The 18,890-nt window shown below is 41.4% G+C and overlaps 1 protein-coding gene across 4 annotated transcripts; it reads left to right on the forward strand.

Moving 5' to 3' along the window:
* Nucleotides 15-18,433, forward strand: PTGR1 (prostaglandin reductase 1; the record flags this gene model as incomplete). Of its 4 annotated transcripts, XM_021381152.1 has the most annotated exon segments (11): nucleotides 15-36; nucleotides 2,899-3,063; nucleotides 11,063-11,171; nucleotides 11,658-11,764; nucleotides 13,518-13,563; nucleotides 14,235-14,294; nucleotides 15,527-15,694; nucleotides 16,480-16,597; nucleotides 16,894-17,049; nucleotides 17,166-17,271; nucleotides 18,378-18,433. In XM_021381152.1, coding segments are annotated over 8 exon segments (816 nt in total), but the record flags the coding sequence as incomplete, so codon positions are not given.

Raw genomic sequence — 18,890 nt, forward strand, 5'->3', positions numbered from 1 at the left:
TGGGCGGGAAAGTACAAAAATGGCGGATCTCCGCCCGTGAGTTCGGGCGTGGGTGTGTTTGGGAGTTTTGGTGTCTGGCTGAGGCTGCGTTCTTTAGGTTCAGGCATTTCCTTGAAGCTGCTGCTACGCTGTAAAAATGGACCGATGTGTAGCAGATGGACTGTCTGTATTCCCTTGGTACCTCGGCTTCAGTGTTACCATTGAGGTCTAGGGAGCTGCTGTCAACTGAGTTTACTGGATGACTTATTCATAACGTTTGAAATAACCAGAATTACGGGTCTATATTAAAGGGAAACCTGTTTGTATATCTGCTCAATTCAGGAAATAGATTAGCTTGATTGCTATGTATGTTTAAGATGTTATTGTGACAGCGATGTTTCTGGTAGTTCTGTAATCTGGGAGCACTTAACAATGCCCTGTCAGCTGATGATGTCTGATCACCATACTGAGAAAAAGTATTCTGAAGTATCAGGAAAAATCTGCCTGACAGTGTGACTGTGCTGTCACACTAAATACTGCTGCTTTTATTTGGCAATTTGAAAATCCTATCGAGAGGGGGAAAAAAAATGGAAATAAGGAACAACTGTTTCTGGTATTGTTGAAGGCTCATTCCAAACAAGCTGAGCTATGGTTGCATTAGGTATCAGAAAAATAAGTACTTTCTATCCTTAACCAGGGACTTCCCAGAAACAGTAGGATATTTTGGGGAGATGGCCAACTTGGCAAGAAAATCCAAGGTCCGTGAATCCTTAGCTAAACTACCTTTATTACAATACTAAAAATCATATCCACGCGTCAGAAGGACCCCTGCCCAAGTAAAGACTATTTCCCTGAGCATGCATAGAGTCAGCAATGTTAAAACTGTATAAAAATCACTAATAAATCATCATGAGGAGGACAGACAGACTGTAAAACTACTAGTTTTGTAACTTTTGTGTATAAATATTGTGTGGATAATGTGTGCAATGTGTGCAATCCTGAAATAAATAAGCGGTTTCTCTCCTGTGTGTGTGGTGAGTGACTTATTGCACACCAGCTGACAAATCCACTTTTCAAACAACAGTATGCGAAGCTTCCCTCCATAAACATAAAGTATATTCTCTATTTGCACGTGACACGTGCAGGAGGGATAATTTCATCCTTGCTTAAGTGTTTATGTAATAGCTTTATAATCTCATATGCCCTGAAAGTTTGGGTACTTTATTTGGTGCCTGATAAAATGTAGTCTTTTAATGACAGTGCTCTGTCTTAAGGAGAAAATGTTGCAGCTACTTAACGTCTAGTTAGCATGCTGAAATGAAAGTAGTATGTTGTTTGAGGAAGGAAAAGAAGCTGTTTATTTTGGCACATTTTTTGTTTTGTTATACTGTAATGTGCATTATACAAAATACATATCAGATACTAACTCTGAATTCACAAGTAGATATTCTGCCAAGGTAAACATATAACATACCTCCATTGCTTTATGAAAGAAGTATTTTAGGGATTGAGAAGGGAGTTGATTTTAATAAATGCATGATAATAAAGCACAAGTTAATGATACAGTAAATTCAGAAAGATATTCTTGGTTTTTTCTTTTCCATTTTTCACTGGAAGATGCCAAATCTCGTAAGAATTGAAGGCATGTTACAGTGGATACAGAGAAGAAAATGTTCTATTTTGGTACTACAACACCTTTTCTTGTGCGATGGAACAAAGCCTTTTGGGCAGACAAAGTTGTAATTTTAAGGGCTTGAGGTTTCTCTGAAAAACATACTATAATGCTGTTGATTGTTTAGAAGAGATAATTGTTTCTTTTTCTTTCTCAGGACTTGGTTCTGATGAAAGAAATTAGAGTGCGTACCGCTAGAGTAAATTTCCCATGGGGTTTTTCTGTTTCTTCAGCTGATTTGAAGAGTGTCATATTGAAACTTGTAATAAGTAAAAACAATAAAAATAAATATGAAGTCACAACTTTCCTTGCTCCTAACATTGATTTTAGTTCACTGTGTGTTAATGTTTGCAGTAGCTTGTACCAAGCAAGCATATTTTGTTATACAGGGAGCTAATTATGAGTTGTGAGTATAAGTATCCATTATATCATAGTTATAGAATAATTTACGTTGATACAGATTTCTGGAAGTCCTTTAGCCTGAACACAAGGTCAAAACCAAATCAGACAAGTCAAATTGCTCACAAGCCTTTCATGTTCAGAAGACAGAGATTCCACAGTCTCTTCAGGCTACCTGTTCCAATATCTGGTCACTTCGTGGTTTGAGGGATAACAAACAAAACTTTCGGTATCTCATTAGAAATTCCTGTTTTGCAAACTTACTCCACTGCTATGCACTCCCCTCAGATGTGTTGGTTTCCATTTTCTCTATACTCACATTAGTAAGCAGCTGTGGAAATCTGTAAACCTCCCCTTGTGGCACTGAGTATTTTGCCTTTGTCTGCCAGAGCACCCCCAAGGACTTTCACTGGAATAGTTTCACAAACATTTTAAAAAATAGATGATTTACTGAACTGACAGATACAACAGGTACAGGACTGCCATTGATTAATACAGTATCTGCAATAGTGCAAATATATGATAACTGTTAGCGAAATAAATGCTATCCTGTGAGTTCTTAACCGAAAGGTGAGGGTGCAGTGCTTACCAGGAAGGTATCTCTGTTGAGGTGGAAGAAGAGGAGCACAGTTTCCCATCTCTTCTGTCTCTCTTCTTGCTTCTCTCCTTTAGTCTCTCTTCTCTTCCCCCCCCTCCCCCGCTTTCCAGCCCCTATGCCTCCCTAAAAAACTTTCCTTTATATCCTAACCTCATTATTACTTGAGTGGAGAGTTGAGTATTACAGTCAGGTTCTTCTTAGAGCTCATATTCATATTTACAAAGAATTAACTTTAATATTAATTTCACAGATAATGAAGCGTTCTCATTCTGGACACCACACCCTTCAAGATTCTATGCTGAAACCATTATCTGCTTATTTCTGCAACCAAAACAGCAGCGTCCTCCCACCACAAGACACCCTCCTTTGTCAGCTTTTCATGCAGATCTTGTGGATCTCCATCTCCAAAGCTGAGGTAAGTGGAGACCTGCATTTTCTAATCCCTTATGTGCAAATCCCACACTCCAGTAGCTTTTGTTTCTGGAGGCAAAACAAAACCGCTTTTCAAGTTTTTCCTGATCAGTTATGTTTCCACATGATCCTGCACTGGACTTGCTGGAGTATGTTAGGAACTTTCTTGCAGTGGGGAGCTGAAAGCTGAGCTTAGTGCTCCAAATGTAAATGAGTTTAAATTCAGGGTGTTGGGCCTGGGTTGTCCTCTGCTGGCTTCACAGCTCCAAACACATCCCAGAATGTGGTAAGCCTTCTTTGCTGCAAGAACACCCTCATGGTCATTTTGTTCTCCAGCCAGCCAGTGTCTGACCTGTATTGCTCTGTGGGGTTACTCTGTCCCAGACGTAGACCTTGCAATAATCGTTGAACTGCTGGGAAAATTTCTGCTCCAGTAGGCTTTTTCAATTATCTTTATCCCCCAATGAGACAGAGGAGAGTCTTTAGCTTTCTTTATTTGAATTAAAGGAGAGTCCACTGGGATATATCCCTGTAGGGTCTCTCAACCTTTCGGAAGTCACAGCTTTCCCTTCATCCTTCTTCCCAACGTGTTATCACTCCTCCTTTCCTCACTGGCTAAAGTACTCGGAGGTTACAGACTTCCTGGTCCACATAATATGTGTTCCCCCTTGTATGTGACCTATTAGGCCTACACAGTAAGTGCAAAGTTCATGAATTCAAGTTGTCTATTGACATTTGTAACTAAAATCTTATTTGGTGAGAGTGCACAGACCAAGTGGAAAGGAATTTGCAAACTTGTGATCCAGGGCATCTCATCTGCAAGTTTCTATATAACTTGCAAGAGTGTCTTCAAGCTTCATGTGTCTCAAACTTCTTGCAGTTCTAGTTAACCTATTCTTCCAGCCTCTTAAGTTCCTTCAGAGTAGCATGCCTGTTCTCAGACATGTTGACCATTCCTCCCAAAGTGGTTAAGTAGGCAGACTGCCTCATGGCGTACTGTATTCTACCATCCAGATCATTAATAAAGACATCAAACATCATTGCTGCCAATATAGAATCATAGAATCATTAAGGTTGGAAGAGTCCTCTAAGACCACCACCTCCTATCATCAACCCATCCCCACCAGGCCCACTAAACCATGTTCCTCAGTTCCATATGCATGCATTTCTTGAATGCCTTGAGGGACAGTGATACCACCAGCTTCCCGGGCAGCATGTTCCAATGCATAAACACTCTTTCTGGGAAGACGTTTTTCCTAATATCCAACAAGAACCTCCTCTGGCACAACTTGAAGCCATTCCCTCTCATCCTATCATTGTTACTTGGGAGGAGAGACCAACCCTCACATTGCTACAACCTCCTTTCAGGGAGTTGTAGAGGGAGGTAAGATCTCCCCTGAGCCTCCTCTTTTTCAAACTGAATAATCCTAGTTCCCTCAGCCGCTCCTTGTAAGACTTGTGCTCCAGACCCTTCACAGCTTTGATGCCCTTCTCTGAACAAGCTCTAGGGCCTTGATGTTTTTCTGGTAGTGAGGGGCCCAAAACTGAACACAGTACTCAAGGTGCAACCTCACCGGTGCCTGAGTACAGAGGGATAATCACCTCCCTGCTCCTGCTGGCTACACTATTTCTGATACAAGCCAGGATACCATTGGTCTTCTTGGCCACCTGGGCACACTGCTGTCTCTGTAAGGGATCTTTTGACTTTGTACCGCTGAGCTTAGTGCTTCAGATATGGCAGTCCAGCTGGTTCTCTACATTAGCTCATTTTTGCACCAATTTATCTTACCATTTGTTTATTAGGATATTGTAAGAGATTGCATCAATGACTTGTTTATCTCTGATTCTTTGCTGTTTCTATATAGGTTGATATGGTTCGATATTCTTAATGAAAAAAAAAAGAAAAAAATATTCTCAGTCTAAAGCAGGTATAGATTGTCTTGCACCAATCGTGAGCATCTGAGATCCACTAGTGAAGGCAGCGGTTCAATTTCCTGGGACTTTTTGTACTACAGGTTACTCAGAGCTCCTTGGTTTGCTTTGTGTGTGTATGCAGACTTTGCTTTACCTAGCAAATAGTCTCGATCTCAACCCAAGAGATCTTGTCCCTTTACTTTTCCCACTCTCTTCGTCTCACCTGGAAGAGTAAGTGATTGGCTGTGTGATGCAGAACTGCCTGCCAGGGTTAAACCACGACACCATGAATGCACCCATTTTCGCTCTTTAGAATACCATAATAAGCTACTGCACTGCACTTCTCTGTATGTACTGAGGGAGTGGGTGAACCTTTTTTGTCAGGTGCTGTCTGCCGTCCAAAGTTATGTGCAGTAAATAATGATACAACAGATACTGGTCACTGTTCTGTACTTTCACAGGTTCCACTAATTCCTTAGAATCTCATTTATAACCCCTGCTTTATTTTTTCCTTTTCTCTTTCCATTTATCTATTTCAGTCTTCTTAATGCACATTTTACAATGAAAATTGATTGTTCTAGTATGCAGAGCTGGAAAAAGCAGATGTGTCACAGGTACCATATGTAGCCCGGAATAGTGGGTTTTCTTCTTGAGGGTGAACTTATTCCTGAACAAGAACTTATATCCTGAACAAGAACTTATTCAGTGATGAATGTGCAGTTATAATATTTCATAAATTCAGGAGGTGATCTCAGAGGAGTTGCAGGCGCATATATATGTGCATAAATGCCCTTATGTGTACTTAAAACTCTATAGCAGAAAGGGACAGAGTTGTCTCATTACCGCTCTACTGCGGACTGGGGTGCTTATTCTTTGTAGAACAAGATAATGAGCAATAGAAATGAGAGGAGGAACAGCCACCTGCCAGGCTTAGTAAGTCCTGAATTTCTTGTGGTAATTTTCCAACATCAGATGCCAGCCTCTCTTTCCTCTGAAACAGAGTACCTTGCTTGATGTAGTCAAGTTTGGGGTTTAAATTAAGTGGAATTGTGTTGAAAACTAAGCTTCATGTAACTTTAAAAAAAAAAAAAAGTTTGTTTTGACAACTGTAGAATAAAGCAAAGGAAATATTTCTTTGTGAGGCAGTAACAGACATGTTCCTGCAATTGAAGGAAGCGAAACCATTGATGGACTTGTGCTGCAATATGTCTCAACAGCTCTGATGAAATTTTGCAATTCATGATGCTGCAGCATGTGCTTGGGCTGTTTCAATTTTTAAGCAACAAGAGTAGAAAATCTGATTAAAAGACGCTCTGGAGTGTCTTGTGAGTACCAAGAAATCACATCGTGTCCTTCAAGAAACTTTGGCATAGCTCTTCATTGTCGAAGCTTGATTCTAATCTGTGGGCTTTAAATTATTATTTCTTAACAGAAACAGTTCTTAAGGTTTTAATTTTATGTTTGATTTCTGAGAAGTGAAGGGCAGCTGATGTGTTTCTCTGTAAGTTTTAGTTTCCCTTTGCCCATTCCTGCACAAGCTTCTTCAGCAGAGCAGATGAACCTCTCAAAATGACAACAAAGTGCATGTGACGTTGTCTTTTTACAGTGCAATGACTTTTCACCTCCAATCTTTTAGCTTCTTCTGAGGTTCAATAGCTTTGCATGAAGAAGTGAAGCTACAGCTTTATTGTTTTATAATGCAGCGTCATGCTTGCTCAGATAACTGCTGTGCTGTGTGTCTGCCAAATGTAACATGGGAGTGGTTTGCCTTTACCTTTTTTTACCATAGAAAAAAAACCAAACGTATTTTCAAAGAAAGCACTGTAGTACCTAAGCCAGAGAAAAAGAACAGGCAAGATTTGCTGTGACTTGTTGGCACTTACAACATCAGGCTATGTTCAATTCCAGGTGATTGGAAGTCCTGTAATGTGTAGGGTATCCTGAGGTAACTTCTGATATGTGACTGACTCAACAGTCTCTACTTGCAAGAATTTACTGCCAGTAAGTCCTTCTGAGGAGAAATACATATTCAAATATTTAGGAAGCTTTTTATATTGTTGCCTTTGAAATGCTGCAGAAAATGCCTAAATTGGATCTGGAAAAGGGGACTGGATCAGATCTTGCTTTCTGAGCAATTTTGCTGTTGGGGTGATTTGGTGTTTTCTTTTCAGCATCAACCTACAAAGTATTTCCAAGGGAGATATTCTACTCAGCTTTTAAACATATCCTTGTCTTGCAGTGTAGCTGCTGTGATTTAACCTGGCAGGGACTCATCACCACAGCATCATTCACCTGCTCCCCCGCTTCCCAGTGGGATGGGGGAGAGAACCAAAAAAAAACCCACAAAGAAGAACTCATGGATTGGAATAGAGTGGTTTGCTAAGATAGAGAAAAGGATAACAACATATATATATATACATAACAAGTGATGCACAAGGAATTGCTCACCAGCCCTCCACCAATGGCCAGCTTACCTCTGGGCAGCTGAAGAGAGCCAGATAAACTCCCACCCCCTGCTGCTTGATGTCATGTGGTATAGTATAGAATATCTCTCTGGCCAGTTTAAATCAGCTGTCCCAATTCTGTTCCCTCCCAGCTCCTAGCGCCCTTTGCTGCAAATGGTCTTGGCTCTGTACCACACTGCTTAGGAGGCAACTAGAAACATCCGTGTGTAATCAACATTGTTCTTCTGCTAGAACCAAAACATAGCATCATACCAGACACTCTAAAGAGAAGAATTCCGTCTCAGCTGAAACTAAGGCAGTAGCATAGCTATTCCTGCTTAAAAGTGGAAATAAAAGGAATTAACTACCACAGCCATGTCTGCAAATTAGTTGTGACTGCAGCAAGACTGTTAGCTTAACCCCAAATTTGCACTGAACTTGTTACTGACAGGCTTGTAAAAAACTTGGTACCCAAGGTTAGACATGGACAAACTCAGGCTAGAAAACCATACTGTAACATTTAAGATGCAAATATTATTTGAGGTTACTTAAGAAAATTTGATAGCTTTACTGTAGCTTTACTTTACTTTTTGACTTAGCTTCCGGGAGAGCTTTACTACTCTCTACTTCAATATGAAGATTCCCAGATTTATTTCAGACATCACCACCAGCTCTTCAGCCTCCAGTCAAACACTGTCTCATCTGTTCTTTTATTTCTGGCCTTCCTTTGTAGTTGCTAGCAACTACAAAGGGATCCTAGTTTACAGCTGTTCTGTATTTTCTTCCCCCATTTTCCACTGAACTATGAATCTCCTTCTGCATTCTGATTTTTGTTTTTGACAGTACTTTGCCTGCAGCTCTTCTACAGCATGCACCATCTGCAGTATCTGCACTCAGGCTGGATCTTTGTTTTCTTATGTAGATGGTTATTGCACAAGGTGAGATTTTCCAATCCATTCTTTTCGCTATCTGATTTTAGGAAAAAAGTTGATAAAGTTTAATGTAAAGCTTTATTCTCTGATAACTTGTTGGGCCAGACCAGAGGACAAAGAGAGTTTGAAGGATATCGGAATAAATGTAATCTTGGATTTCAATTTCACTAAAAGCTTAAAAAGCTCCTTTTCAAGAATATCAGGCAAAAATGCATATTTTTTTTTCTGAGGCTTGTTAGAAATGAATTAAAGATTCTTTTTGTAGTTTTCATGGACTCTCTTTTTTCAAACTTTAAGCACAGCTGCTGCTTTGCAGAAATTATTACAACGATCTGTGAAGCATGCTATACAGAAAGTGCAGAGAATTAGTTTATTATTGGAACTCACTGGCAAAAGAGAATTTTCACAGTATGCAACGGTTACTGGTATTAAGACTGAAATAGATAGCGGCTACCACATGCCTAGTCCACGAGAGCTGCTCTGAAAATAATACCTCCTATTTTATGATGTTGGCCCACAACATCAGAGGTGGATGTTGGTGAGATGGCCGTAGAAGTTGAACCTTCCCACCTAAATCCCATTACATTTTGTTGCCTTGTGACAGATGACAGCAGAGGGGCAGAGGTGGTAGTGAAGTGTGGGTCAACCTCTTCTCCTGGGTAACAGTTGTAGGATGACAAGTAATTGTCAAGCCTCAAGTTGCACCAGGGGAGATTCTGGTTGGATATTAGGAAAAATATCTTCTCAGAAAGAGTGTTTATGCATTGGAACAGGCTTCCCAGAAAAGTGGTCATGTGACCATCCCTCAAGGTGTTCAAGAAATGTGTGCATGTGGCACTGAGGAACATGGTTTAGTGGGCATTGTGGTGATGGGTTGATGGTTAGACTTGAAGATCCTAGAGGTCTTATCTTAGAGGATCTTTCCAACCTTGATGATTCTGTGATTCTGCGAAATCATCAAGATTATTGCATAAATTTATGCAGTTCAGGGTGGGAAAACAAAGAGCACCAGAAATGGGAAACAAAGGACAGGGTGAAACAGGACAGCCTATTCCAGTACTGTACCTAAACTGAAGAAACAAGGTATTGAGAGATAATGATGGGAAGATAAAGAAGAGGGCTGCAATCTTGAGGCACACCAATAAGAGACAAAAAGCTGAGAATTAAGTCGTTACTGACTCATGGAGGTGGCATCGGCATCGGGTGGGGAGACAAAGCATTTCTGAATCACTGTGAGCTCTGCACCTACAAGCAGCCACCAACCAAACCAACATCCTAATCCCCTGTTGTGCCTGAATGCAGGCCATACTGCTAGGAAAAGCACACCATGGTACTTGTGAATAGAAGAGTGAGGTCAGCTTTCTTTTAATGTGAACTCGACTTGTCCTCCTGTAAGCCCTTTTACAGAGTTTACTGTGTTGTTGAAAAATTGTTTGAGTTGCACAAGTGTAGGAATTGAATGTTGTTTCTGCATTAGATATTGAAAAAGGAGAATTGATCTAAAGAAGTAGAGCACAATGTATTTTGTAACTTGCCCTTAGAAACAGCTAGTTTGAAAAAGTAGAAATACCACATATTTCAGTAACATATTTTAGAAATATAGTTGTTGAATTATGTGATTAATTCTCACTTGTAAAATTGTAATAGTTGTGAATAGTATGGGAATAGTGTTATGGACTGGAAAGCATGCTGTAAGGCTATTCTGTTTGGATAAGAGACCCTCAGCAAAAGAAAAGCAGACTTGTCAAACATCAAAGAAGCCAAGGCCTCCACACAAGGTAGAACTGCCTCACTCTGTGAGTAGGCTGGGATACAACAGGCAGCATCAGGATGCCCCCCTCTATCCTCCTTCCACACTTATTTCTCTCCAAGGATGAGCAGGTGTCCAGAAATAATGACCGAGTGCTGAGTAAGCAAGTGTTAGAAGTTAATTAATTAGCAATATACATGCTTAGCTAGCAACAATTTATGTTCAACCAGTATCTGTATGTTTAGTTGAACGTCGGGAAGACTGTGAACCTGAAGTACTCAGCCAATGAGGAACCTGGGGAGGAAAAGATAAGCATTGGGTAATAGGGCATAAAAGATGGAACACTGCTTTCTGCAGGGCTCCTGCTTGCAGGACACCCACAACTGCAACTGCAAATAAAATCTGCTTTGATCAGAGATGCAGTCCTGATAAATTATTTGGAGATTTCCAACACAAGCAAGCAGCACTGCTATGCAGTGAGTGCAGCGATGGCTAGAAAGAAATCAGGGAGTGCCAGCTGCTTTAAAAGCAAAATAATAATGATAAGAAGAAGTAGGCCAAGTGTAATTGTAATTGCTGCTGATAAGTTTTCCCTGACCTTTGTTCTGATTCAAAGAATGCTAGCTTTGGCTGCTCGCTCGTTAATACAGCATGCTTTGACAGGTGAGCTTTTTGGAAGGCACGCAGTCACGACGTTGGTGTTTCCCAGCAGGGGCAGAGCCTCCCAGCCCCACACGAACACGGCAGCACGGCAAGGGCAGAGCTCACATCCTCTGGGGTGCGGGAGGCTGCACGGGGTGGGGGACAGCCCCGGTGCGGGTTGGTGGTGCGGGCAGCCCGGAGCTTAGAGGGCAGGGCTGATCGCTGCAGCTGAACTTTGCGCTTGCTCCGCAGCAAATGCAATAAGGGCGGTGCCTGCGCTGGCCATAAAAGCTGCCAAGAACCCTTGTCTTCGTCTTTTAGGACGTGTGCTGTGACTCTGGGAGCCCAGGCACCGGCCGGATCGGTGGCGGAAGCGTGTGACCCGGTTTCGACTGCAGAGGACAGAGCTTTCCATCCCCGCGCGTTCTAAGTATGAGCTTCTTTCTCCCCGCTCACTTAGAGGATTGAGAATGCGGCTACGAGGGGAAAACACACGAAAGCCGGTCGTTTGTGCGTTGTTTGGAAAACGCTAGCGACAACGCGCTGCCAAGTTCTAGCCTGGAGCTTGGCAACTGCGGTTACTTTTTCTTTTCCACTGACAGGGTTGTTACTGACTGGGAAAAGACTTTTCTTACTTTCGCTAAATCTTATGTTAAACTTCTCGTTTTCCTCAAACCACTAGATTTACCCCTCCCCCCACCCCAAGTGTCTTTGCTGCGGGATACGCGTGTCCTGGCAGGGCTGACCTCCCACCCACCTAGCCTCGGCCGTGATTGCGTGTCAGAGATCAGTGGCTTCAGGTGATGTTGTCATCAGGAGGTCAAGGTGCTGGGTTTTGCGCTCCCCTGTAGCCCCAGGCAGCCTCTGCTAGCATCTTAGCACCATTTGGCTTCTCTTTGTGCTGTTTGTTGTGCAGGATGGTGACTGCCAAGGAGTGGGTACTGAAGAAGCATTTTGAGGGTTTCCCCAAAAACAGCGATTTTGAAATGAAACAGGTGGTGCTGGCAAACCTAAAGGATGGAGGTAAGTGGAGTGCTATCACTTGTTGCCTGGCAGCTGTCTTACTGCTGATGAATGCCTGTGCGTTTGTAGGTCTGTCCATGTGTTTCTCACGCTCAGATTTTGTAAAAGGCTTGGCAGGGCTTATGGCAAACTGGCAGAGCGGGGCAATTGCTCAAGGATGTGGCTGGCAAGTTTAGTGTGTTTAAGGATGTCTGACAATACACACTGGATACACTAAACTGTGTTTAGCCTTCAAGCAGTTCTGGCATGCCTTTCAAAGTCCCACGGCAGTCAATCATGTGGCAGTGATGCCATGGTTTTCAGCTGTGTTGGCAAATAAAGCATGCTGGAGAAAATCAGTGAAGTGATATGCCCTCAAAACCAACTGCTGTAAGAAAACAATTAATGTAACGTAGGGAGAGGGAAAGGAACTGTGGCTGCAGCAAATGAGGTACTTCTAGTAAAATGCAGACACACTTTACTGTTGTAAAGTTGTCATCTACTTTGTCTTACAAAATCCTTTGGTGGAAGCTGGAGAAGATGGTAACCTCTGTTTTTCTGTGTTATTTTTTTCATAGTGGGAGGGAATGTGCTGAAGGATAGACATGGGGGACAACAGAGTGACTGAGGAGGGAGTGAGTGAGCCCCTCTTTGGGTGTTGTTAGAGCAGGAGTTGATGAGAGCTTGTCTTTCACTTAAAGAAATGGAAAGACTTCTGCTTGTGTTGAAAATTTTTTTTTTTCTGGGCTGTTCTTATCTGTGGTGTTTGCCCTGCTATTGAGAGGGAATAAAAAGAGGAAAAATAAATGCATAGATTTTACTTGTGAGTTTGTGAGTAATATAAGTGGTTAACCCCAGAGATACTGATAAATGAATGAACTTAGGTTTTTGGTTTCACATGGACACCTGCACCATGCTGTCTTGATCATCATCCCACTGTTTATCCTTCACCAAATTGACTCCAGTTTAGAAGGTATGCCAAAGAAACCTCATTAAAGTGATAATAGTACTAGTTAGGTTTACAGTTTAATGGTTTGGAGGCTGATTTCTTCTTAATTGTACTTTTAAGCATTTTTATGGCATGTGTGGCTCTATAGCATCCATCCATCCATAATACTTTAACTTATTTAAGAACACAGAGTTAGTTAAGACACAGCCTTCCTTGTGATGCTACACAGCCTTGACTGTTCCTTCTGCTCACTCTGAGCAATGGAAAAATGTTTGTCTAAATACATTGCTAGCTTCTATTTGTTAGGTTGCTGCAGAGGCAATAAAAAAACATTATGAGATGGAGGTGGGCAGCTAATGCAGACTAAGCTATGTAGAGAACGTGTTCTTTCTGTTTGAGGGAGCAAGGTGATGGCTGCATATGACATTCACCAAAGTCTCTTATCACCCTCTGCTGGATGAATCCTGGGAGGACCTACACAGGTGAAAGAGAAGCGCTTCACTTAGGAGATCTGGCCTGTAGAATCTTCTACAAGGAGAGAAGCCAGATAAAGACCAAAAGGACTGAAGAGAAGCTAGCCTTCCAGAAATTCTTCCAGAAGTGTTTTTTATAAGAGCACTGTGCTAAATCCAGACAAAGCTACCAAATGTCACAGTTGTTTCTGGTAGTTTATCCATATAGGATGCCAACAGGGCTTTTTGAACTATTGGGAGTTCCAATCATTTTTTTCTTTTTTTTTTCTTTTTTAAAAAGAAAAAAAGATTGACTTGTGGAACCTATGCTTTACTGCTGTTACCCAGGAGTTTGCTTTGTCTTTTGTTGCAGAACTGCTGCTTGAATCCGTGTTTCTTAGTGTTGATCCTTACATGAGGTATGTTAACTCACTTGTGTTCTCAAACCTTGGTAAATGTGTACTGGGAACATCCCTCATTGCCACAGTCCCAGTATGCTTGTCTGCTTTGTATAAAACATGTGTAAATTAGGAGAGTAACATATCAGATTCAGCTGGACATTAGGATAGTTAAGATAGTTACACTGCAGACCTGGAGTTTTCCTGAACTCTGCTGTTGTCCCTTGTGGTGACTTTTGCACTGGAATACCGTGAGTCCAAAGGTGGACTGCAGCCCTGCTGCAGAACCTGCTTTGCTTATCTTCTCAAGTATTCTAAATAGGAAATTACGAATATGTCTGTGTTAAAAGACAGTAGTTCAAGTACAGAGAGGCTGGGAATTTGCCCAGAGCTATGAAGAAGTCCGTTAGATCCTATCTCAGGGGGAATTCTTTGGAGTCTCAGCTTTCTTGTAGTGGTGGACCTTGCAGTGAAGACTAGTGCTGTCCTATTCCTTACGCTTCAGCTCATGTTGATGGGGTGCTTCATTAACTGCCTATGGAAAATATCCAGTTATGTCATTACAATGACAAATTATTTGCGGTCTGTTCAAAATCATTCATTTTACTGTTTCTGGGTCAGACTACTTTATAGTGTCTGGAAGATCACTGAAAATTTCTTGTAGTAAGCTGTCTCTCTGCCTGTGTTTACAGACCTTACAGTAAAAGGGACATGAAGGAAGGGGATGTAATGATAGGCACACAGGTTGCCAGGTAAGACCTTCTGTTCATCTTATCCATCCATGTGGCAGATGTCAAAGGAATGTATTGACATTTACAGCCTGTGTTGTGCTTTCTTGACATGAGTCTACATACTGCTGAAGCTGAATTCCTTTTTTTCTTATATACAATAGATTGGAATACTGCTGTGTGGTTTATTTTTATTTTGTTTTGTTGTTTTGTTTTGTTTTGTTCTGCCTGCTTGGAGAGCATCTAGGCCGACAAACTCTGTTATTTCTGGAGATAGAGTTACGAGGAGCAGCACGAAGGGCCAACCATTAAACGTGGCTCCAAGTGTTATCTTCATGTTTTAAAATCTGATATGCAGTAATTGCATACCTAAAACTGTGCAGGATGTCTGTTTCCAGCTGTGACTGTTTCAGTGTAACCTAAAATGCCAAATGCTATATGAGCTATCTGATATATATATTGTTGTGGTAACAATTTAGCTACATAGACGTTTCCCTTCGTCAGCTTGCTCCTGCTGCGCTGCCTCTAATTTGCTGTGCAAGAACACCTGTGGCTCTGATTCTTGTGTTTCTCTGGAAGAACACTGGGGGATAGAATAAATTAAAAATGAAGTCAGCTGAACAAAAAACAATCTATTTTCAATATTTCAAGGATACTTACTCATTTTTTTCCCAGGATAATTTTCACATTGGGCTAAGAAAACAGAATTTTCATTTGGCATAGAGATACCCCAAGTATGAACTTCTCTCTGTTATTAGATACTGCCTTCCTTAAGGAGCGTTTTGTTATCCCAAGCGGCTCCATCTCCAAGATCTTCAACTTTTAAATTAGGTGCAGGTTTTCTGAGAAAGGAATGGCCTTTAATATTTGTACTCAGTTTCATACTTTTTCATCCTTTCAATCCCATTGTCCTCTTTCATGCCTTGGAGCACATAGAAGCCTCGTCTGAATTCATAGCAGACTGATACTGGTAAAGCAAACAAACAAAAAAAGCAATGGCATCTATATAGGAATGTCAGTTTTTTCATGGGTCGGGCTAAGTCTAGCATCATCTCACCCAGCTTTCCCGTGGTGATAAGAGATAGTAACCGTTTTAAGCAAAGCATCAACAGGGTATGGGCTAAATATCCTGACATGAAGTACTTTTTTTTCTCCTGCATCAAAGGATAATAGGAATAAAAGATGAAAGAGCCAGTAAAGATTTATTTCTCATAAGATATTCTTTTTTTTTCTTCTTTTTTTCTTCCTTTGAGCAGGATTGTGGAAAGCAAGAATCCAGCTTTTGCAGTAGGGGCCTTTGTTGTGGCTAATAGAGGCTGGAGAACTCATTTCATCTCTGATGGAAAAGACCTGAAACTCCTTCCTTCAAGTTGGCCAGAATCACTCCCCAAATCTCTAGCACTTGGGACAGTTGGTATGCCAGGGTGAGTATCAAGATCCGAAGGAAGCCTATCCTCTGGATATTGCTGTGCAGGATCAGAAAGATCAGAAAATCCTTTTGCCTCATCTTTTTCTGCCTCTGTGCTGTCTGATCACTCTGGTTTTAAATAAATAAATAAGTAAAGCTGTAATTCAGGATGCCCTCACCCTGCAAAGGGCCTGAAATTTAACCCATTCTTTAGATCAGAGGAGATTTGCCTTGGAGGTTAGCATGCCTTTCCATGTGGTAAGGCAAGAAGAGGATCTGGGAAGGGGTGGAAAAAATCAAGTCCGGTCCAAATTAACCTGAGTGGAAGGGCTCATACTTGAGTTATGGATATGGACTAGTATGCTTTTACCTATTACCACATTTCCAGAATTGCCCTTGAAATGACAACACACAGCTGTCAAGAGGTACAGCGAAATAGCAATCCTTTAGCCTGAAGCACAAAGCCAGAAGAAATTAAAGAGGAGCTTGTTGGGCTTGAGAGCCAGTTGATCATGTTGCTTAGCCTTCCAGCTTGTGAGCACAAGGAAAGCTGTTTTCATGTAAGATGGAGCTGTACAACACCATCCTGCTTCCCAGTAGCATGTCTTATTTTTCAGGACTGGCTCATTAGCTGAATTAAGAAATTGTATAGTTGGATTTTTTTAAATAGTGTTTCCTAAAGAATAAATAAATCTCAACCTTGTTCTAGTTGTGATGATATTTTAGTTTAATGAGATCAAGTCACACTTCCATGTCTGATTTCTTTTATTCCACACTGAGCATTGTTCTTTTTCTTCACAGCCTCACTGCTTATTTTGGTCTGTTTGAAGTCTGCAAGATGAAGCCGGGAGAGACAGTGCTGGTTAATGCTGCAGCTGGTGCTGTGGGCTCGGTGGTGGGGCAGCTTGCTAAAATAGGGGTGAGTGGCTTGAACTGCTCAGACTTGCACATTGGAGGGCTACTCTGGGAGACTGAAGAACAAGGCCATGAATGATCAGCAGTGCAAACGTTGGTGAAGACATGCATTCAATGAGTTCTTGAGATGGAACAAGCTCCCAAAGACATAGCAAGGCTGGCTTTGGAGCTCAGGAGCTCATACAGTCACAGCCACCTACCTGACTTTGAGAATGAGCCCTCCACCCAGCGCTCTTGTGTTCACAGTGTGAGCCTGTGTTAAAAAACATTTCTAAATGCTCTTACTTTCTTTCCTTGCAGGGTTGTAAAGTGGTGGGCTGTGCTGGCTCAGATAACAAGGTTGCTTACCTGAAAAAATTAGGCTTCGATGAAGCCTTTAATTACAAGACGGTCACGTCCTTGGATGAAGCACTGCGTAAAGCCTCTCCTGATGGCTATGACTGTTTCTTTGACAATGTGAGTTATATTGTATATCGACTTGGTCAGTAACAGAAAGAATAAACACTGAGAGGCAAACCAGCAGTTTTGACAGTGGATTTTCTCTAATGCTGCCTGTGCTCTGATTCTTGCAGGTGGGTGGAGAATTTGCCAGTATTGCTATCAACCAGATGAAGAAATATGGGAGGATTGCAGTCTGTGGAGCCATCTCTCAGTACAATGACTCTGTGCCTCAGAAAGGTGTGGGCCTCCTTTTGCGTTTCTAAGTTTAGTTACTATTTGGTGATGGCAGAGTGAAAAACATAATGGCAGACAATCAAGGTTTTGCTGTTTTTTTTTTTTCAGTGTGCCAGTTGCCTATGTGTTTGTGTACATTTAGATAACGAACTCTGGGCGAGCTGATGTGTGACCACACTTCTTACACGTACACACACACACACATCTTTCTTAGTATGCACTCATGTCAAATGGAGAACAAGTATTTAGAAACGAAGGAGAGACTAAGCTAGGTGAAATGACATTCCCCAGGGCTCTGAGAAGATACAGATCAGTAGAAGGAAGTAGGTGTGGTGGAATGGTATCATTTACACAGTCATGAGAACAGATTTTTCAGAGGTTTTTAGATGAAACAGCTTCATTTTAGTTTGTGTGTGGTTGGGTTGTTTTTTTTTTTATTGTTTTTCTTCCCACATTTCATAAATGCAAGACTTCAGTTACTGATGCAACTGCTGGTAAATATGTTCGAAATTAATGCTCACTTTCAATAGCATTAAGTTTTCCACGTCTACTTTCTGGAAGAAACTAGAGGCTTTAGGAACTTTATTGTCTTTGATAGCTGACTGGCTTTACACTCCTAGACCACTTTAAATGTGGGCCTCTTCAGGCGGGGAGGCTATCATGCATTTTTATTACTGAAGAAAATATGCTTTTTTTCCTGTTCCCTGTTTGTTATTGTTTTTTTTTTCTTTCTTTTCTTGTGTTTTCTTTATATATAACCTTATTTTTTTTGAGCCTTAGCGAGATGGTTCGGCAGGCTTTCGAACAAGCTTTCAAAACAGTACATTGAGGATTAAGCAGAAAGCCCCTCAGCACAGGTCCTTTTGCATCTGAACAAAGTTGTTTTCAGCAGTGCTGGGTGGCTGTTCCAGCCTCACATAGATCAGGTCTTTGTTCTCCTGTGCTGCTCGCTGTCCTTGAACCTGTGGTTTTTTATCCTGGAAATTCTGTTCAGAAATAATAGAATTCGTCTCTGGAACAACATAGTTGTCCAGTGTCCTTTACTGGCTAAAACATCTTTCTATGCACTGGCCCTTCTTTTAAATGAAGCTATTTCCTTTTTTTGGCAGGACCTTATATTCAGATGCCAATGATTTTCAAGGAACTTAGCATGAAAGGATTTATTGTGAGGCTAGCTGGAATAACCGCCAGGAGGAAGGTGTGAAGGCACTGCTCACATGGGTCCTGGAGGTAAGACGGGAAGGGGAAATTTTCTGTAGCGTGTATTCCCACCATAGCTTCTGTCTTCACAAGGGGAGCTGTCCCTTGTCTTAGCTGCGGGAGAGCTGGCATGATCTTTGAGCCTTCTAGGAAACACACAAACCGTACATAATGTGCTTGATGCCTTCTGTTTTGTTGAGACTTTCGGTAACAACTTGTGCTCTTAACTTAAAATTTCAGAATGTATATAGGCTGTGAAAAATAATTCTAAAAAATTATCTGGCAATGAAGAACTGCTTCTTATTTTTTCTAAATATAAGCGGAATTTAAATTATCTACCTGCTCTTTAGGGACTGAGTAGCTCTCTGTCTGTCCTGGTGAGTTTTTCTCTGCAGTGTCTTTTGCTCCCTATGTGACCCCAC

The sequence above is a fragment of the Numida meleagris genome, chromosome Z (assembly GCF_002078875.1).
Source record: "Numida meleagris isolate 19003 breed g44 Domestic line chromosome Z, NumMel1.0, whole genome shotgun sequence".
Lineage (NCBI taxonomy): Eukaryota > Metazoa > Chordata > Aves > Galliformes > Numididae > Numida > Numida meleagris.